Raw genomic sequence first — 21392 nt, forward strand, 5'->3', positions numbered from 1 at the left:
AAGTGGCATCCTGCAAAAACAATTTTGGAGCTAAATCAACCCACTAATGAAAAATTAAAGGACAGAGGTGCTTACTGAGGTATGACCAGATGAGTTTACCCAAATATATACATACCTCCATTTCATTTTAGTTCATTAAACAATAAACACACTAACATGGTATATTTTTGCAGATGCTGTATGGCAGTTCCCACAATGTGGGACAAAGAGGAGCAATACCACGAAGTGGTGATGTAGGTCCCTTCAGATGGTGGTGTCACCTGCAACAACTCCTGTCGTCATTTCACCTGGAATGTTACTGAAACACCACAGTGCTGTCAGGCATATGTGTTAAACTTCATTTGCTCTCTTTCTGAGAGAACCTCAAAGTCTCATTTGCCATGGAGCTCCTTCCCCCTTGCCCCAGTATGCCCTGCAGCCAACAGGATCTGCCTTACTCTGTGCTGCCTTCACCTCTGCTCCTGCTAGCCCGTGCCAGGAGCTGGGGCAGTGCCAGTGGTCCTTGCTGCGGGCACCACAAGGAATGACCCAATTGTAAAAAACCTTGCATTCCTCAACCTTTTTTGTTTTTTCCATGGAAAATGATTTGACTTTTGGCATTTATTTTTGTTTGAAATAATGTAGGGAAAACATACTTGAATGATAACTGCACACAAATACTTCCTGTCAAGCGAGACAAGAGAAACCCCACCGAAAGAGTACAAGAGGCAGCATTTTTCTATTAATTTTTTCTCCTTTCTCTGTTTTGCACTGTATCAGGCAGAAGCTACAGCATGCCAAATGTCACTTCTGTGCCAGACACCTCCTTTCTCCCCATAGCTTCCTGCCAAGTCCCTTGGAGGGCAGATGCAGGCTTCCTTCTCCCCTGTGTATGTCTTAGTCTCATCCTAAGTTCTTTCCTATCAGCAGTCCTTGCCCCTTTCCCTGTGTTGCTAATGTTTTCTATAGCTTATTTTTAAAAGCTGCCTGCTTCTCCACTGCCTAGTATCCACAACTAATCCAGGTGTCTTGCTGGAGGGGTTAAAAACCAGACAGAAGTTTGACATCTTGTAAGTAAAATAAAATCAGGGGAAGAAAATGACAATTACTAGTTTACTCTATGGAGCTGGCCAGCTTTCAGATGCACAGGGAAAATGTTTATGGGTTAGAGAGAGAAGCTGAACATTTTAATAAGGATACATTTTTTATTTGCTAACAGAAAAGGTAGTGGTGCTGATGCAACTCCTTCTTAAGGAAACTTCTAGGACCAACACTGAGTTTAATTTCAGAAATCTGTGGGTCTCGTTCAGTATTAGGCACATCAGTGCTGGTACAAATTCAGTGAAAAAAATTAAATATGCTAAAAAAGAAAAAAGGACACATGATTTTAATCATGGGATACTAAACAATCAGCACCATGCATGATTTTATACTTTTATTTATATGGAATTCTACTTTTTTTGTAATTTTTTCACTTGTGCCTCCTTTTTTCGGTGCCATTTATGACTTCAGTCCTTAATAAAAAGCCACAAGTTTTACAATAACTATACCATTTTGTTTCTGGTCTTTCTAACTACTTTTTGGTGAGGCAGCCTGTTTTCTTTATGGGTTTTTCTTTCAGGAACAAAGGCTCAGGAAATTCTTATACAATGCGCATCTCAGGGAAAGGGGCATCTCTGTTTATCTACAGGATGGAAATTGTTTAGCCTTTGTGGTTTCTGAAAGATGTTTGTAGACAAAATGGAGCTCAAAATACAGCCTAATCCACAGTGAAATATTAATTCTCCTTTCCTGTCAGCTTTCCTAAACCAAGATTTCGCCTTGTCTGTGAACGTTCCCTTGAAAAGGGCAGCTTGGATGGCTTCCATGTCCTAACTCTTTGATTTGTGGTAGTTATGATCAAGTGGGAATAGAGCTTGTTACAGTAATCCATCAGTGGTATAACACATGCAGGAACATCCCAAGGAGGGAGACCTTGGGCGTCATGGGGAAGGTTAAGGCTATAATTTCTCTTAATGTGATTTTGTCTGGCCTTTTTAGAATTTCATCCGCTTTGGGCAGGGCCACTAGATCAGCAAACCACAGACTGAAAGACTGTGTTCAATTTTGCACGCTCTTAGACCTAAAATTTTTTATAAGTGACAGCAGTGGGTTAAGCTTGCTTCCACTTTTTATAACTGAAAAATAGAAGATTCACTTGAGAGTACACCATACACAGTAGTAAGGATTTTGGAAAACAAAGGCTCTTCTCTTTTATGGTAATATCATTTTAGTGATTAACTTTGCCCCAATCTAAGAAAACCAGTGAAATAACTTCTAAACAAAGAGAAGTAGCACGAAATGAGAAACCAATATACCTAAATGTTAAGAGAGAAGAATCACTTAAATTAGAAACGAAACCATAAAAAAGTTAAAATCTTCCAAACATGAAAAAACAACCTCACTGAAGGCAATAAATCAGTCTAAACATAGGCTGTACAAGAGGAAAACTAGGAGAAGAGTTGGAATCCAAAGAGAAAATATCTAAGGATATAAAACAAAAGCCACAAATTCCTTTATGGTATGAAATAAAAAAAAGAAAATATGTAGGAGGTCCGGAATCACTGGGGATGAAAGAAACTGAGGAAGACAAAAGTTAGAGAAAGGAAGCAAGATGACTTCTTTTCATCCAACTTCACCATAGAGGATGTTGGGAATAAACCTATTCTGGTTCCTGCTTTCATTTTTCTGTATTATATTTTTGAATAGATGTGAACTAATAGCAAGGTTTGAAAGCTTGTTAGCAGAAACAAATGTGTTGGAGGAGGATGATATCTTACACAGTAGTAAACAAGTAGAATACAAGAATTCTGACAGCACTTAAAGAAATTAAGTCACTTGTTAAAATTACTATGAATATGTATGAAACTACACTTGGTAATTTGGAGACTCAGAGGATAGCAAAAGTTTCACCTGTCCTTAGAAAAGCAGCAAGGTTGATGCAGAGGTCCAGGTTTTATTACTATATCTGGTAACCCAGCTGAAAGGATGAGTAACATGAAATTTAATACATCAAAATAACCACTATATTCTGTATATGTTTATAAAATAGTGGACAGATAAGAGTAAGTAAAGAAAATTAGATTTCAAAATCTTTACAAGAGCCGCATGAGAGGCTGACTATGAAGTGTGAGGTCAAGAGAGCAGAAGAAAAGAAGGAATACACATTGATTCTCATTTGATGATAGGGTTAACAGAAGGTGTCTCACAGTTAGCACTTTGTATTTCAAAATTATCTGGAAACAAAGAAGAACACTGAGAGGATAAAATCTACAGATTAGTCCTGACTGAAGATTATTAGGGGTTTGAGAGATAAACAGTAAATCTGCTTCAGCAGATCACAGTCATTACTTTAGACAATGAAGTGCACACCGCAGGCAGTATTGGACCCCTTTGTGCATTGGGCTGAGTTCTGAATTGCTTGATCAGCTCAGGAGACTGACTGGATGTCCTTGTGAACTGCCCAAAGAAAACGGGTGTCCAAAGGATAGCAACAGTCAAAAAACACAAAGACAACCTCAGGACATCTAACAAAAGACAGCAGAAGCAGAACGGACAAACACAGTAAGCATATAATGTTTATAAGGAGAGGCTGGAATACTGTGCTTACTATTGTTTAACCCACTCCAAAAGGTATGATGGAGGAAAAGTGTGGAAATGGTCTCAAAAAAAAAGATGTAAAAGGATCATTTAATACTTAGACAAGGATCTGAGCAGTCTAGTTTAATTTTGTCCTGCACTGAAAAAGGTGATGAACCAGATGACCTTCAGAGATCCTTTCCAACCTAAGTTATTCTGTTAAATAGAGAGATAAAAATGTTTTGACTGTTCAATATACTCAGACAGTAAATCCTGAAACTGGCAAATTCAATAGTAGACAAAAATAGATTATGAATTCATTGTCACAAGAACTACACTAAGAGCCAAAATAAGTTTTGATTTTCGCAGTTATAAAAAAAGAATTTATTATGCAGGGTTGTTTCTCCCCCTCAACCCCTCCCTCAACATCCAAAAAAGGTGGCCTGTGGAAAAGAAATCATTCCTCTATTTGATGCATATGATGAGAATTATGGCTCATGAAATAACATTTTTCTAAGAGAAGTCTTCCTCTCCTCCTTAAAAACTTCCTGTGATCTTCTTTCCAGCAGCTGGTATTGTCCACTGTCTGAATCAAGACACTGGAATAGACGTTTACTAGTATTATCTGCTGTAATTATTTCCACTTCCACATGAGAAATGACTCCTAAACAGAATTTTATGTTTGCTATCTCCCATGTTTACTACATTAATCAACTAATATACTATTTTTAAGGGTCATTCATGAAATCTCATACTCTGAGAGCTCCAAGGGTGATTTTACAGTGTTTCTATCATGCCTGCTAGCAGCAATAATAAATAATCTGCATACCACATTGAGCCATTGACCAGACCTAGGCATTAACCAGGAGATTACCACTTTTTGAAAAAAGGAGCTGCCACAAGTTTCCTTTATATCTATTTATTTTCCTTAACTCTTAATAATCAAAATTATTTTCAGGAGGAGGACAGAAAAGACAAGTACTAAAAAGTAGAAAACTTCTTTACTTTGAGAGTGACAGAGCACTGGAACAGGCTGCCCAGAAAGGCTGTGGGGCCCCCTCAGCTGCAGAATATTCAAAACCTGCCTAGACGTGACCTACTCTAGATGAACCTGCTTTAGTGGGGAGTTAGACTAAATGATGTGGTGATGTCCCTCTCAGTTCCAACCATTCTGTGATTCTGTGAGTCAAACGAAGTATTTCAAGGACACTTTAATTTTGGAAACAGTTTTATTAGCAAAAAATTCATTCTGTCCATTGCCCTTAAAATACAGTCAGGCATCTGCCTTAAAAAAGAGATTCCTCTAAACCATAGAATAAATATATTTGAAGATACTGGTCAAATAAAGTTTTAACTTAAAAATAGTTCCTAATAGTTACACACATTAAGAATGTCATTAACTAATGGCTGTCTAACAGTGCATTGATGAGGGACAGGCAGAAATAAAGCTCAGAAGAGGAAGTACTGGCATCTTTGAAATTCAGTGCAAATGACACAATGAATCCACATTTATAAATAGTGCTGCAACCAGGGAGGAACAAAGAATCAAAGAATAAAATAAAATCTTAAATATTTCACTTCTAAGAGGTGTTATAAAAACATACATATAGATGTATTTACCCACTGGACATACCTTGGCTGACCTAGTGATGGCCCCGATCTCTGAATACAGATCAGTGCTGTCTGGGAACTTTTCCACCACCATAGTGCAGACATGGTGCAGGAGGGACTGTTTGTGCACTGTGTCCTTGACTTCTGGAACCTTCTCGAGGTAGCTTAACTCAAAAGCTTTGGCCTGTAAGGGGAAAAAAGGGGAGGAAATTAAAAATAAAAATGTTTACTCCTTCACATGCAGATTAGTAGGCAAAAATGATGACCAAGAAGGGGCAGAAGGGAAAGAAGAAGAATCCTATGGGAGAAGAAACTTACTGCTTTTATCAATTTTTATCTTGCTGAAGACTAGGCCTAAAATCACTCTATCTGCAGTGAAATGACTCATGACACAGTTCTCACAACTTGAATATGGAGCATAAACATTAAATTTAAGGAAGTTACACTAGAAGAGTGCCTAGCTCTGCATTTCCTTCAGATTATGCTGAAAGAGACAAAAAGCACCCTAACACACATTAAAAAGCAGGTTCTATTTTCTAAACTACTTTTCTAGTACAAAATAAATAGTGTGTGGCAATTATCATAATGGTTTTGACTTCTGATTTTTAGAAGGAAAAAGCTGCAGGGGAAATGCTGGGACAGCAGGCTTACGTTGGTTCCATTCAGAAAGTTCCCAATAGCTAGTAGAGTAGAAAGGATAAATCCCAAAGTTTTATTGTGCTCCAGTTGGTCCATTCCTTCCTTCAGGTCTAGCAGTGGTTCTGCAACTTCCTGCCATGAGAACAGAAAGAAGAAAGTGAAGACTGCAGTTGGCTAGTTTTTAATTCTACGGTTTAGATTAATTACTGCAAAAAGTTCCTGAACTGGTGTCTTGCAGAGTGTAAACTGGCCATGTGTGCTGGTTTTCTTCCAGGTTCCAGCTCATAAATCACATACAAGGACAGCAAAAAAAATACATAAAATACTTTCCTAATGTTGCTCCTTTACGTATGCAATTGCCTTACTTGTCCTGGGGATTATCCTGTGATTCCAAACAGGAGAGAGAATCAAAGAAAGGGTTGCTGCATTTGAGTCAGATACATGAACATCCCCATGCCCCAACTGATAAAAAAGCTTCTTAAAACTACTTTTTCTAATCTTTGAAAAACAAACAAAAGAGTTTAGAAATCTGGCTGACATTGCTAGCCTGACCCTACAGCTTTCTTCAAATGATGGCCATCTCTGAGTTTTGGATATGATTTTGTGCTTGTTCAAATTTAAAACTGAAAAAAGCCCCTGCTGTAAACATCAAGCTTTACAAATATTCTCATTTTAATCTTTTAACTTAATGCATCTTCCATCCACGCATGTTATCTGAGTATAGGTATGTAAACTGATAAGGCTTGAAAATATAAATTCTGTTCCATTACCTCGGGAAGCGAACTACACCAGAGAGTTCAAAGGAAGAGTGTGAGGGTAATTGAGTCGACAGAGCTTATTTCTACAACTCCGTGTGAGGCCCAAGGTTGTTTATTTTGTATGCACAGTAACAGTTCACATTGTTTCTATCTCCCAATGCCATCCTAAGCATCCATGAGCAGCATTCTTTTCACAGAATCATAGAATGGTTTGTGTTGGAAAAGACCTTAAAAATCATTTAGTTCCAACTCCTCTGACATGTGCAGGGAGATCTTTTTTCCCAATCTCACAAATTTTTCATACTCTTTATGAGCCAAGAAGCCAAAATTAAGCTGTTATATTAGACCAAGTGGCAAAATAACGGAGAATTTCATTCTCTTGGAGACATACAATGGGTCCTTCAACAACTGTAGTGATATTTCACCATAAAAGATGAATGAAACATACATTTCTAGTCACTACAGAAAAATTAACCTCTTGAAAAGAATGTGGCAAAATCAAGACAAATGAAGAGATGGGATAGTGAGCTAAGTAATTTATACATCAGAGGAGAGGTGCTAAATAATCCAAGGCTTTATCAAGTTGAACTAAAATCAAGAAACAGCTGCACAGAATTCTTTGACTTGTTTTCAAGTCAGGTTTGAGTCAGTTTGCTTTGTTGCATTACAGGGATGAATCAAACTGCTCTGCTTCTGATGTAAGCACAGGCTTCTGACCTATTTTATTTCGATCAATTTTCAACCTGATAAAAATACATTCCTAAAAGTTTAACTTAAAACATTTTCAAGGTGAATATAAAGGTGGCATAAAAGGCTTCCAAAGTAGGCCATACTGAGCCCTTCATTTAGCTATTTACAAGCAAGTTATCTGAGCTCAGACTTTCTTGCATATAGTACCTATTTATGATTACTCTTTATTTCTTACTTCATTGTAGGATTAAAAAACAATTTAAAATATAGTGTGCAAGATACTGAAGAACCAGACAAAGTGCCTATTCTTGCTTCCTATAAAACTCACCTTCTACCTAAAGAGAGTGGATATATAAGGCAGAGATATCTCATATACCTTGGATAACATGTTTTCTCACCTACAAATTATGTTTGAATGAAATCTGAGAATTGGTCCAGAATTTCTGTCTGCAAGACATCTGATAATGCCTAATAAATGTTTGACACACATTGACAAATGACTTCAGCTAAATGTCTGCAATGAATCCAGTGGTCCTGGACAAGGAGAACATAGTACACACGTTCTGTACAGCTAATCTGACACATGCATCATTTACCAACCTGCTGCACTGGTAATAAGTTTAGTTTCCTGCACCTATGAAATTCATGTGCATGATTTTCTGGGAGGGGAAAAAGCATGGTTGGGATGGGAACTTTGAGATGAACAACATGTAATTTCCTGTATTTACATTTAATCAAGACTGGCCTGCATAAAGTAACACATCCTTCCAAAACAACAAAAAAAGTATCAAGATCATACTGTAAAGATTAAAAAGCTCTGATGCACTTTGTAAAATTTTCAGACAGTTTAAGCATCACTCAGAAGTACAATCATTTTGAACACTTATTTCTGTAGCACACTGTCTCCAGGAAGACTAGAGTCAGGAGTAATCTTTCTTCTCAAAAAAGAAACTGAACTAAGCCCTTTTTTTACCAGTCCTACTTGTCTCATTTCTACAGCCGCTTGTATTAATTTATGATCCTTTAAAGTTGTCAACAATAAGGATGTATTTGCCTGCAGTGATTTTAATAAAAAAATAATCTTATTTAGGACAACCAAAGTTTCTATTCCTTTTTCTTCAATCTTTAAATTCTCTTTGAGATAATGAAATTTGATAGCATTTGCAACATAAACAGTTCAGTACAAAGAATGAGTAGTAACACTGTAATTTTTCAGAGCAATCAGAAGTCTGAAAATCAAGTTTTAAAGTTGAAACTCTACCTCTTTTTTCTTTGCCTTTAAACTATGATACCAAAATAAAGGTGAGAAAAATTATTGTTACACTAATGATCTTCAGTAGGCATTTAAGTTAACATTTCAAAACAGTATACACATCATCAAACAAACCATTTGGAAAGGGTTTTCTTTTTTTATTTTCTGTACAGAGCAAAGAATGAGTATTCATTCATTCAGTTCAGACCCTCACAGTCTGAGGGTGCTTCCTACAAATATATCCTGACTTGCTTTAGTTATAAAATTCAAGCCAAGAAAGACAACTTCATTCATCATGCCTGGAAAGCGTCTCCTGAACATAAAAAATGTACCAATTAACCCATTTCTTGAACAATTCATGCTTTTTTCTTTCAGGTTATCAGACATGAAACTAAGACCTACTTAGGCAAAACTCTGTTCTTGGCAGATGAGCAGAAGTATGTTCTCATGTATAAGAACCCTGGTCTTACATCAACAACTCAGGTATTTCACACTGTTGATATCATGGACCATCTAAATATTTCAGTCTCATGGAAATAATACCAAGGTTCATTAATTTCTTATATAAAATATATGTGTCACTTGATAAACAATAAGTGCATTCTGAATTGCTATGAATTTTCCTCATTTTAAAATTGATTAAAAAAAAAATCAAGCTGATTTTTGACTAAAAAAATAATGACAAAAACTGTGGAGCTAAGTGATTTTGGCACCTGGGTTTCATAAAGGGTTTCCCCTTTTGCAGATGGATCTTCTTCAAAAATACAGTTTCAAGAACAGAAGAATATTAGCAGCTCACAGGACTCTTAGTATCAGAATCACTAATGCAAACTACTTCATTTTCTAAATTTGAACCTGCTTATCTCAGTCTAAATAACACATATATTTATTGGTTACCTGGAACTTGAAACTCTGATTTTAACCTTTTGTTACTGGAGAGGCGCTCACTCTCTTTTGTAGCCCTGATGTCTGATCCTGTATCTGCCTCTTCACCCAACGAAGACCCAAGCTGTCTGTCCTATCTGTGCTTGTCTGATGGGCTTCTTATCACATGCTCCTCTTATTTTATCAGAGTTATCACATGTTATTTCCTCTACCATTGTATAATAAGTACTGCACTTAGTCCTATCTACCTTTCAACAGGGATAAAAATGTTGGTTCTATCTTGACTCCAGCTATTGCTTCTTTGAGTAATTCAAATATTTGAGACATTTTGTACTAGCATCCATTCTACATGGATTTTAGCTGGCAACTCATTAACTTACTTTGTGGCATAACCATTATAGGCAAAGCATCAGGAAAACTATCAGAATTTCTTTAGCTTTTAGCAGTGCTTCAAATGTTACTTTTCGATTCAGAGGACACTAGAAATTCTATGTATATGCAGAAATTAACAGCTACAGCTAACTCGGCTTTCGTGAAAAGTACAATTTAGCCTTGTGGTAATTTCAGAGCAGAATAAATAGCTGTACCAGAGTAAAAAAAAAAAAAAAAAGGGCAAGAAAGTATTCATACCAGATACAAGTATTTTGTTATACAAGTCAAAAATGTAAATGGCTAAGACTAAAATATAATTAAAAAACCCTGAATATTTGTGTGATTGCATTTCTTAAAATCTAAGAAGATGAAGCAGAGGAGGAGTAATCTGACAGTATCATCTGAAAATCAATCCACTTTTGTACAACTTGTTAAATAACCATTACTAGGTAAACATAAGGCATTTTCACAAGCATGTCTCACTTCTCAGAATGAGTATCACACAAAGGTATACTGATCTTTCAATACAATAATTTGTGCACAGATGCAGGTACAAAACTAATATATACAGGAGAGAGCTGCTTTAAGAGCAATGCATGGGGTATGCACCAGAAGAGCAGCCAGAAGAAGGCTCCTCTGCAGAGATTTTTGAAAGACCTTGTGAAAAGCAGGAAGTACTGTGAAATCGCCTAAACAGTTTCATTCTCTTTCACCTAGGCACCAAAATTTTACACTCTCTTTTTGAAATTTTTGTCTGTGGTTCATCATTAATGACAGACAATTCAATTACAGTGTTATATTGTTCTCTGAATGAACGCCATCCATGAAGAAAGTGGCAACAACTGTCTGTGACTTATCTGAACGTAACACTCCTGAGGATGTCTTATCTTTTATTTAGAATTTTGAGAAGTATAAACAAAAAGAACCTTTAATGGATGGTGTTTTTGTGTTTTTCTTAGTTAAAATGAATGAAGATCAGTACTCTCATTTTACAATATAAGATTGAATACCGTACTCCTCACTCAATCTTTGACCAAAGAAAAATTCTCATTGCTCTGAAGTAAGAATTTCCTGAATAACAACATCTGGAGAAGACGTGGTCAAGATTTAGCCCTCTTATTTGTTTCAATATCATCATCTACTAATTAAAGGAAGGAAGACATCATCTCTCATTCTCTTTTATAGAAGGAATAGATTATGAAGGATCATTTTAGCTGTTTCCTAGTTGGACACTGAAACAAAAGCGACTCATTTACCATTTCCTCAAAATACATGCTCATATTCAAGGTCAGGGGAAGATTAAGCAAAGCCTTGGAAGAGTCTCCACCCCTGCCTCCCTGCTTCCCCTCACCTTTTCCACTATCTCGTAGTCCATCTTGAAAGCCCAGAGCTGGAGCCTGGCAGACAGTTCGCTGATGGAGGAAAGGGTGAGAAGGAACTGCTCGGCGCTGCCCAGGGGGACATCAGGATTCGCCAGCTGTGCCTCCTGGATCTTTTGCTTTTCCTCCTCAGTTGGGATCATGGTCAGGATTTTCTGTACAGGGAGACAAAAGGCAGGCATCAGTGGCACAGCTGAGAGGTGTGAGAGGATTGGATGCTGAGTGACTTCACAGCAGCAACAGTAGAAGTCCTCAAGTCCCTGGCTGTTAAATTAGGACAGCACCGTAGTAACCAAGAACTAACCCATGCGCAAGAAAGCAAAACGAGGCCTGCCATCTCACACACCTGAAGTTTGTTGAAAAACATATCTTGATTAAAATGCCTTTTTTAAATCTGTACTCAGTAGATACAGCTAATCATGGGATGAAATACTGAAGGACAGACAAAGGGAGACTGGTTAGGACTGATCTCATCAGCTTTCATATGTTTAAGTCAAAACTTAACAACTTTCTGCAAATTACTTATGGAAGCAAGGGTAAAAGGAGAGCAGTTTTGTGGCCTGTCTTTTATAGCAGATCAGAGTAAATTTTAAGGGTTCTTTTAGCCTCAATGTTGAAGAATCTTCCAGCACACTTGCAAGTATACAAAAATAACTTGAGGACTCCTGTCCCTTGCTGTTCCCATAATTTCTTGCTTTTTGTTCTGTCTCTTTTTTTTTTTTTATGAAACATGAAAACTATTGCAGCTTACTAGGTCACTCCTAAAAACTTCACCCTAACTGACAACTTCCCAAGGAACATACATTGAATTTAAAGGTGAATTATGCATTGCGTAACATGTGGCCTTTTTCTCTTTTGATTTGAAAAGTCTAAAACTTTGGTGAAAAAGGCTCTCAATATTTTTAATTTCTGCTGCCAGTGTGGTTCAAAATATTTAAAATTTCCCTTTAATTCATGGATTTTACAGGCTTGTTTATATGTGGCAGCTTTTCTTCTCAAAGTAATACTCCCTAAGGTATTGCTTCTTAATTAGTTTTTAACATAAGAAGTGCATTTTAAAATAAAAAAGAAAAGTAAAATAACATAAAAGCATCAGATAAGTTGAGGTCTTTACCCTACCAATGCCTCCTTAAAGCAAAGCAGATTTTTAACACAACTTACATTTATTCATCTGAGGAATGACATGCTTTTGCTGCCTTCTATAATGACAGAGGCTGTTTTGAAGGGGAGGAGAGAAAAACAAAAACACCAAAGAGCTGTCAGACCTGCCAATCTAAACTGCAGCCTTGTTCCAATGCTGAAATAGCCAATTCATCAAAGCAGCACAACTGCCTGCTTTCACTACTGGTAATTCCCCTGGCTGCCTGTACAGCACTGAAGCTAAGCATGGAGAGCAAGGGACCTTTCCAGGGGAAGAACAAGATTTGTTGAACTAGGACTTATATAATTTCAGACACACCATTTGTATTGCTGTCCATTTTCTTCTGCTGACTTCCATAAACATAAGTAAAGAAGCATTTCTTTCTGTTAAGTTGGCTCTGTCTCTCAGTTACAAACAACAACAAACAAAGCCTCCTTGCTTGGACACTGCAAGACTCTATCTTAATAAATTAATATCCAAAGTAAAAAAAAGAGAGGAGGAAAATCCTTCAGTACGCTCTGCTGCTTTTCCTTAGCCTGTCAATGACTGCTTGGAAAATATCTTGATGTACACCTGTTCCAATTGATAGCATTTGTGTATTGCATCCACCTACCCACATATGCTAAAATCTGTAATTTGGGTCATACCTAACATAAAATTAAATTTATAAGTAGCTGCTTCAGGACATTTCTCAGTGCTTAACCAATACTCATCTAAAAAAGTTAATAAAAAAAAAAAGAGACACTGATTCTGAAACTCATAAGAAGTTTTGCAGTGTCCCTTGAAGAAGCCAGGCCTCCTAATGTCTACTTCTCTCTTCCATAGCAAGAAGAAGTCAACACGCCCTCAGCTGAGACCGGGCAACTTGCAAATAGGATCATATTGAACACCCATACATGGAGAGTTAGCAGTAGCCATGTGATGGATGAAAAAATGCTTCTGATGCATTTTTAAAGGCTAACACTTCAGCAGTATTCTCAATTGCCTCCTACAAATAACTAGGACTTTTGGCAGCTACCCAGGGATCCCACAAGTATTTTGTGGTGGGGCAGAGGCCTCACTCCAGAGATTTTGCACTGCTTTGGGGCATTTTCAAGAGAGGAATGAAACAGTAAGCTTTATTTCCCAAGGGACTCTCCTCCTCCTTGAGCTTACAAGATAGATGGAGCTGACAAAAAGCATTCAAGTCCAAATACTGCAAAGCTGCTGTGCTCTGTACAGTAGTATGTGAAACAGAAATGCCAAACAAAAGAGCCTGTACTTGTGGTGCCAGCTGCTGAGGATCAGCCCTGCTCCTGAAAGCCATGCCTGGATGGGACTGGAGCTGCAGGCAGGTCTCACATCATCCAGGGTGAAACTGCCCCCATAAAAATGACCTACCCCAGCACTTCTGATCTGTTTGGGAAAATAATTCTGATCCTGCTGGTCATCATCCTTGGTGTGCCCCTGAGCTAATGGTAAAATGCTCCTATTCTTGATTTCCACTCTATGACTAATTTGAGCCATTTGTTCAGTGTTGGAAAGTGATGAGTACACCATGTGTCACTTTATTATTATTTTAATTTTTATTACTACTATTTTTTGAAAGATCACCGACAGTAAAAGTAGCATAAAAGCACAGCAGGGCAGAAGGTTACTGGCACCTGATGTGACCATTAAATCACAAATAGCTTTGAGTCAAATCATTAGTTCATAACACTCTCCTCAGTACACAGAATCACGGAATGTGTCAGGTTGGAAAGGATCACAGCGGATCATCTGGTCCAACCTCCTTGTTCAAGCACGGTCATCCTTAGAGCACATTGCACAGAATTTCATCCAGATGGTTCTTGAATATCTCCAAAGAGGAAGACTCCACAACCTCTAAGGGCAATCTGTTCCAATGCAGAGTCACACACACAGTAGAGAAGTTCTTCCTCATATTTAGGAGGAACTTCCTGCGCATCAGTTCCTGCCCATTGCCTCTTATCCTATTGCTTGGCACCACTGAGAAGAGTCTGGCTCCTTCCTCTTGGCACCCTTCCTTCACATACGTATAGGCCTTTGTAAGCTCCACTCTCAGTCTGCTCTTCTCCAGGCTAAATAGGCCCAGTAACCTCAGTCTTTCCTCATACCTGAGATGGTGTCGGTAGCCAGCAGGTCGATTAAAGAAGAACTGGTTATTAACAAACCCTATGCTCATATTCTCTAGTATGTGTGACAAGCATATTTTACCTTCATGCATTCTCACACAACTATCTGGGCCAGAGTCATATATTCTGAGGAAAAGCAGTGCACAAAAAATGGAGGAAAATAAGTAATTTTTGCATGAGATTATGGATCCTAATTATTCTGCTGCTGGATTGCTGGAACCAGCCACTTGCTTGAACGTTCAGCATAGGGATCAAACTTCTTACTTCCTGGACTCTGCCATCCTGAGGTATAATCTCCAAAAGTTCCTAAGAGGAAAGAGTTACAATGGTCACAGGGCAAAATTTATAAACCCCGTAAGGTTGAGGGTCATGGGCCTCAGTGTGGGATGCAAGGAAGCACCTAACCAGCAACTTCGAATAGCCCAGAGCCTCTGAGGAAATTAGGTGCTTAAGTTATCTCTTTCATGAGATATCGGGGCTTCTCAGTGATGATGCGGTTGCAAGGATGTCTTGGCTTTCATATTTGGTTTCAACTGATCTTACAGGTGAACAACAGCCTGGAAAAAATTAGTAACCCAAATATCTGGTTGTTGTTGGGTCCAAAGCTTCTGTGGTTTGAAGCCCACAGATTCATAAACTGCATAACCAAAAACGTATTAGTGGGTATTTCATCAGATATTTGACAGGTCTCAGCAGACAATTCAACTCCTAAAAGGCTCTCTCAAACTTCAGCTTCCCAGGCAGCTGTTAATGAGACACATTGCTGGTTTGCTTACCTGTAGAAAATCTAAGAAATTATAACAGCATCTGAAGGTCAGAACTCCAGTAAGTGAGGCTGCCTGCACTAATTTTATTTCAACTCTTCCAAAAACAATCCAGTTCTGAGAAGGGACTACATCTAAAATGCTGATGGTCATCCCTGTAAATCAGGAACTGACATCATTGCCCCAGTCACACCACTCCACTTCCTTAGCCGTCTACTGAAACATATGAACTTGCCATTGTTGGTCACAGAAGCTTCAGAAGATGTTTAGGTTTGCTTCAAGGAGAAAAAGAGTGGATTTTTTCTTTAAATAGAGTCTGAAACTTATTAGGGCAGTGGTAGGCTGACTGTGAGTGTCCAGCCAGCAAGGGACCATTGAGGCCATTCTCTCTTCCGTCTCGACTTGTAAAAAAAGGTGTTCTTTCAGGTCACATGAGTTAGCATGGGATTTGAAACATCCCATCACACTTTTACAAAGCATTAGCTAAACAAATTGGAAACTGCAAATGCCAATATACCATGTCAATGATCATAATAATAAAAGAATAAAAATGTAAATACCATAATTGTTTCCAAAAATTGCATTTTGATTTTTGTTTATACATGTCACCATATGCCTTTTTAACACCAAGCTCTCATTTTGTACCTCTTTTTACATCTCAGGGCTACCTAGACACTGCAGACACCTAGAATTCAAATTACTTAATATAAGTATGGAGGGCCTAGCATACCCAGAGAGATTTTTAAATTACAAATAGTTTTACTAAAAGCTATACCTATAATGTAATCAATATTGCATAACATCAAAAGCTATATTGTAAAGTACAAAGCAACTCATGTTAATTTCCTCACAGCATAACCCTAATTTTAGTCTGCTAAATTTTGATCCCTGTTCCCTTACTGAGTAGCCCTTTACAGAGTGATCCACTCACTACCTTTGCTAAAGACAAGCACCAAGGACCGCTTTGTTGTACTCCATTCTTGCAGTTGCCCATGATACATAAAAATTAGGTGCCAGGACTTTAAGTTTGCCTCTTTTGCTTAGCTCATAGAGAGACTCATCCATGCTAAGGAGGCTGTTCTTTATTCTGCAGCGAGCTCCAAGCTGTTTGAACACAATGAATGCCAAGCTTTCAAAGAAAGGAAAACACAAACACTTTGGCAAATGTAAGGTTGCAAAATCTTTTTTAGCTGGACTGACGCTTGCTTGCAAACACACAATGTGCATTCCTTTGAAAATACGTCTTTAACAGTGCCTGCTTTGCATACTAAGTGGACTACATCTGCCTTTCTAGCGTCATGTCTCCATTTTCTGCCTTTTTTCACAACTCAGGGGTACCTAACCTCTTTAAACACATGGCCTAAAAATATATAACATACTTAGGTATAGAGAATTTTAAAATAACTGGAGAATTTTTTCTACTTAATTATACATTTAAAGTTAATGAGTTCAATGTCATAAGCACAGCAGCATTCAGCAGAATGTAGAACAGTAGTGGAGGGTTTACTGGGTTACTATGGACTTGATGATGAATTAGGCTATCACTAACTTGGAGCCTGCAGCCTGCTGCATCACTGCCCTGCTGCTAGAACTACAGTCAGCCCTACTTTAATCCACTGTCCTCAAAGAAAACACCAAGGTCACTTTTAAGATACCATTTGATCCAGCAAGGTGCAGAACTAAAGCCACACACACACACACTAGCATCACAGTGACGATGCTCCTCAGTGAAGGATATAGCACAGAGCTCACAGCCAAGGCAAAGGATGGCTCAGGTGACTTTTAATGCTGTTGGTGCTCTGCTCTGTGTTGGATCTGATAAAAGCTGAAGATGATCCTAAATTGTAGTTTCTCTGAAATTTTAGCAGTGAATGTTAGGTTGTCACTGCACACATTACATCTCTTTTCCTGCTTTCTTCACATCTCTCTCTTCTGCTTACTAGATGTGACATCTCTTTAGACAACTAACTATGCAGAAATGCTTTTGAGTATCCACTGTGATACAATTTTTAAATTAGGCCAATTGCAGAACTTGTTTGCATACGAGTCCTGCCTCATTCAACCCATAGATAAGCTATCAATTACATTATATAGCAAATAATATATTTTATTATCTGTGGTTTTTTTATAAATGAAGCTGATTCTTCATTACTTCATCATTACTGATTCATTATCATCGCTACCAATTATTTCCCAATATTTAGGAACCACAGATATGAACCAGAAAATTTTCTAAAAATCTCTCCCCTCTACACTAACTCAAAGGCTAAAGCCAGTGAACGGACAGATGCAGAAAAGAGAAACAAGAAACTAAGCTTGTCTACACTGTAGACCAAAGGGGCAGTTTTCCAAACATGGAAAACTGAGGCAGGGCTCTGCCAAAAACAGTGGGACTCACAACAATATATTTCTGTATAGACCTGTGTGCTTCCTGGTCAATTTTGCATAGCTTAATCCAGCCCTATATCACCATAAACATCTGTCTGACTCTAACAACATACTATAAGAAAAAATGGTAACTTGGAGACTGGGAAAGGGAGACTGAATTCAGTGTAGGGTTCCACCTGATAAGTGAATAAATATGGAATATTGAAGAAAAAAAGCTCTTTTCTGCATGAACATCATCCTTCCCAGCCAATGAAGGCTTCATCTCTGAAAGTGCAATGTACCTGGGCTCTGCTCCACTTGTAGGATTCATCTCTGAAAGTGCAATGTACCTGGGCTCTGCTCCACAGTAGGATTACTCACATTCTTAGCATCAAGCTGTGGACATAGACCTCAGAACCCCCATTTTCTTTAGCACTGGGCAAGTATACTAACAGGGTATAATTTCTTGGTTTCTTGAATTCTTCAGTTTGAAAGCTGCCTGCATATATATATTTCAAATGAAATTATGGGTTCCTGGCAGCTAATGGGAAGGACACCCAAAGGAGGGTGTGGTGGTACAAGGCACTCACAACTGTGGACACCACAGGTGGTTGGCAGATGGAGAGCCCAGTGACAAATGTTGGCAGTGGAAAGGGTGGGCTGTGCAGAGCATCTGAACTGCTGCTAAGCAAGCTAGAGAAGGACACAATTCAGAGGAGACAATACATGGGTGTTAATGAAGATGTGTCCTTTCTTATCAGGTATTTTATGTTGGACTTCATATGGAAACCTTGCCTACAGCACTGAGATCTAAGTGAGCTGGGCTTGGCTGGAGGGGTACTTCTTCAACACCGAAAAGCTTAGTACTCCTGACTGCAGTGGTGGGTACATGGGCCGGGTCATGAAAAATTACCTTTACAGACTGATCTGTCACCTTCATAATATGAGTAAAGTATTATTATAGCAAATAAGTAAAATAGCTTTGGGAAGAAACTATATTCGAGTAAGGATAAACAAGACCTTGCCTTCTAGCTAGAACAATATTTTGACTTGGGTATTTCTTTCACATGTAACTGTTGGTAACTTCATTACCATTCCAGCAAGCTTTTTTCATTTTCTTATGTAGTCAACACAGTGAAGGTGGAAAGGTAGAAATCATGAAACATGGTGCCAAACCTCTAAAAGGTGACTGTGAATCAATATATGATCTCTGCAGCTCAGCCACTGGTTGAGATCAGTAGTTGTGCAGATTACTCTTACTAGATGATATAGGTTTATTGAAAAGAAAAAATAAAGTTTGAAATGAATACAACTATAATGAAAAAAAACAAACAGGGGAGCAGCAGGCTTCTTTTACACTTCATAGAAGAAAAATGTTTTGATAAAAAAATAATAAACAGAGCTCATCTTGGATCTTGGTAAGAATATCTGCAAAGTCAAACGTGTAATGGTAAAAATTACATCATCTGTAATCTTTATACCAACTGCTTTTCTTCAAACAACAGGAACACAGAAATGCTATTTTGAGCAGAACTAGTCACTGTATTTGTTTTCAATGAGATACACAATCTAGAATGACTCCAACAGCTAGCTGGGCATGAAATTTATTAAATTCTGTACGAGTTGCATCAGCCCTAGTAACTCACTGCCTGTTCTTGCTGCTTCACAGTATTTCAGTCTAGCTTGAGATAATACTCTGAAAATCTCGACAGGAATTAGTAGCATTGCTACTCAAACTTAGATACAAACAGAGTAGATAATCGACATTTATGGAGCATGCCCAGCCTCAGGTGGATACTACACACTTCTGAGCTCACAACATCAATCTGACAAATTTCAACACTCAGACATGACATAATATATCCTCTTCTCCCTCTTCCATGACAAGTCTGTCTTGCACCATGTGCAACATGGAGAGAAAAAAAGAGAAGTATTGAAAATGCAGACTTGAAGACATCAACTATTCTTTCTTACCTCTATTCCTTCCTTGTTTAAGGCATATTCGTCAAAGTTCAAAATAGCAGTCTTGATAGTGCGAGGAGGGGGCAACACCGTCAAGCCAATATTGATAGCATTGCTTCGTTTTGAGTCCAATACAATGATCTCCTGTCGCTTCCCATCTGCAGCAGTTTTCTTGGTAAAAAAGAGAACAAGAGCATTATTCCTCTGACCTGTTTTATAAAGAAAAAGTCATTCCTTTCTCTAATGACTTCCCCTACTCAAGGAAGCTGATACTGAATGTAAATCTAATTGATTTGTAGTCATCAAAACAAGCTGAATTCTTCAACCACGTCCTTGCTAGTATCAACATGAGTTGCCAGGATTCAACCAGAGATCTGCTGTTCAAAGCAGAGATAGCCTAAGACACTGGAGTGCCAACAATGGGCAGTTTGGGGCACGAGTTGGTCTGAAAACACCTGAAGCTGTCTCTGCCAGTCAAGAGCTCTGCTATGCAGCAGGACTGGCCAGCACAGGGCTGGTGGGGCAACAGCTGGGCAGCTGGTGGGCTCCAGGGCTCAATTCCCTGTTGGATGCATCAGGCTGGGCTGGCTGCTGGCCCTCTCTCATGTATGTGGCTGGCTGGGAAACAGACAGGGTAGTTCTTACCTGCCTGCCAGCACTCTCCTGTGTTATGAATCCACCTCAGGCACTGGCAAAGGAGCCATAGAGGCCTTCCTGGAGGCACTGGCATGGTTCTCTGACCTCTGGCTGCCAGGGGAAAGTTATTCTACCTTGGTGCTCATGATATGTCCGTCAAGTCTTTCACAGGCGCAGGACAATTTCAACCCTTCTGTTTTTTCCTAAGTTTTAATTGGAACTAAACATATCTTTGGATCTTACACTCTCCAGCATAAATAATAATGAAATCACAAAGAACTAGCAACACATGCTTTAAATTCCATCCTAGAGTAGACCCAAGGAATTTCTTCCTCTTTCTCCCCATTCTTATACTGGCAAAATGTGAACCAACTATGCAAGGTGACACCAACCATTTATATATGGTATAATGTACTGCTGAATGTGGTCTTTGCTTTTACATCTCAGCATGCCTCTCTTTCTGTCATTATCCCATGCTAGAAGGTGTCTCTTTGGTAACTACATATGTTGTATAATAGGTAGCTGAAAGATGAGAGAACTGTGCTCCTCATACTCAGGGATTTTTCCTCCCTCTGCATATGTGAACTTTGTAAACACGTTTTCTCTGGTTCTTTCTCCTTTGCCCTATCTGAGATGGGCTGGGGAGTGCTGTCAAGCAGAAGAATGTGGGGAGAAGTCCTGCACACTGATGCAAGCAAGTGCAGAGATGCTTTTCTATATATAAACCTGCAGTGCAGGTTGCAGAGATGGGACCATGACCTCCCTGCAGACACTGTTACCTAGCTATGGTTTGTAGTTCCAGCAGCAGCAACCATAGATGCACCTCAATGGGGCAAAGAGACTAAGCAATTCCTCTTTCCAGGCTGCAGTGTGGCAGCCCATACAGCTGTTCAGAAGGGGGAACCATCCATGGATTTGGGGAAAGTCCAGGACGAGACTCTTACTGCTCAGGATTGCTTTTTAGACCATGAAGCTTTGTTCTTACTTTCTTTGAGTCTGCACCACAGCCACTGAGACAAAAAACTACTGCTAGGCCTATGTGCTGTTTCTGAATTGAAAGAACTAAGCTAGTAAATGATTTCATCAAAGTACCTCCAGCTGTGGGTCAGCCCATAATGGGGAATGCAGCTGTATCATTACAAAGATACCTTTTTATGGCATAGCTCAGTTCCTTGCTTGCACAGGGAGAGGTTTGCCCACCAGTCCC

At 38.7% G+C, this 21392-nt stretch overlaps 1 protein-coding gene across 1 annotated transcript in view; it reads right to left on the minus strand.

Annotated features, from left to right (window-relative positions):
* Positions 1-21392, minus strand: part of FHOD3 (formin homology 2 domain containing 3) — a 347160-nt gene that overhangs the window by 39018 nt on the left and 286750 nt on the right. Inside the window, exons 21-24 of the mRNA XM_029958902.1 lie at positions 19562-19720; positions 11156-11338; positions 5860-5979; positions 5231-5392 (exon numbers count right to left, since the gene is read on the minus strand). Of these exons, the coding sequence (XP_029814762.1) occupies positions 5231-5392; positions 5860-5979; positions 11156-11338; positions 19562-19720 (624 nt within the window). The remainder of the gene's footprint in view (positions 1-5230; positions 5393-5859; positions 5980-11155; positions 11339-19561; positions 19721-21392) is intronic.

The sequence above is a fragment of the Manacus vitellinus genome, unplaced genomic scaffold (genome assembly GCF_001715985.3).
Source record: "Manacus vitellinus isolate BGI_N305 unplaced genomic scaffold, ASM171598v3 scaffold_17_pilon, whole genome shotgun sequence".
NCBI lineage: Eukaryota > Metazoa > Chordata > Aves > Passeriformes > Pipridae > Manacus > Manacus vitellinus.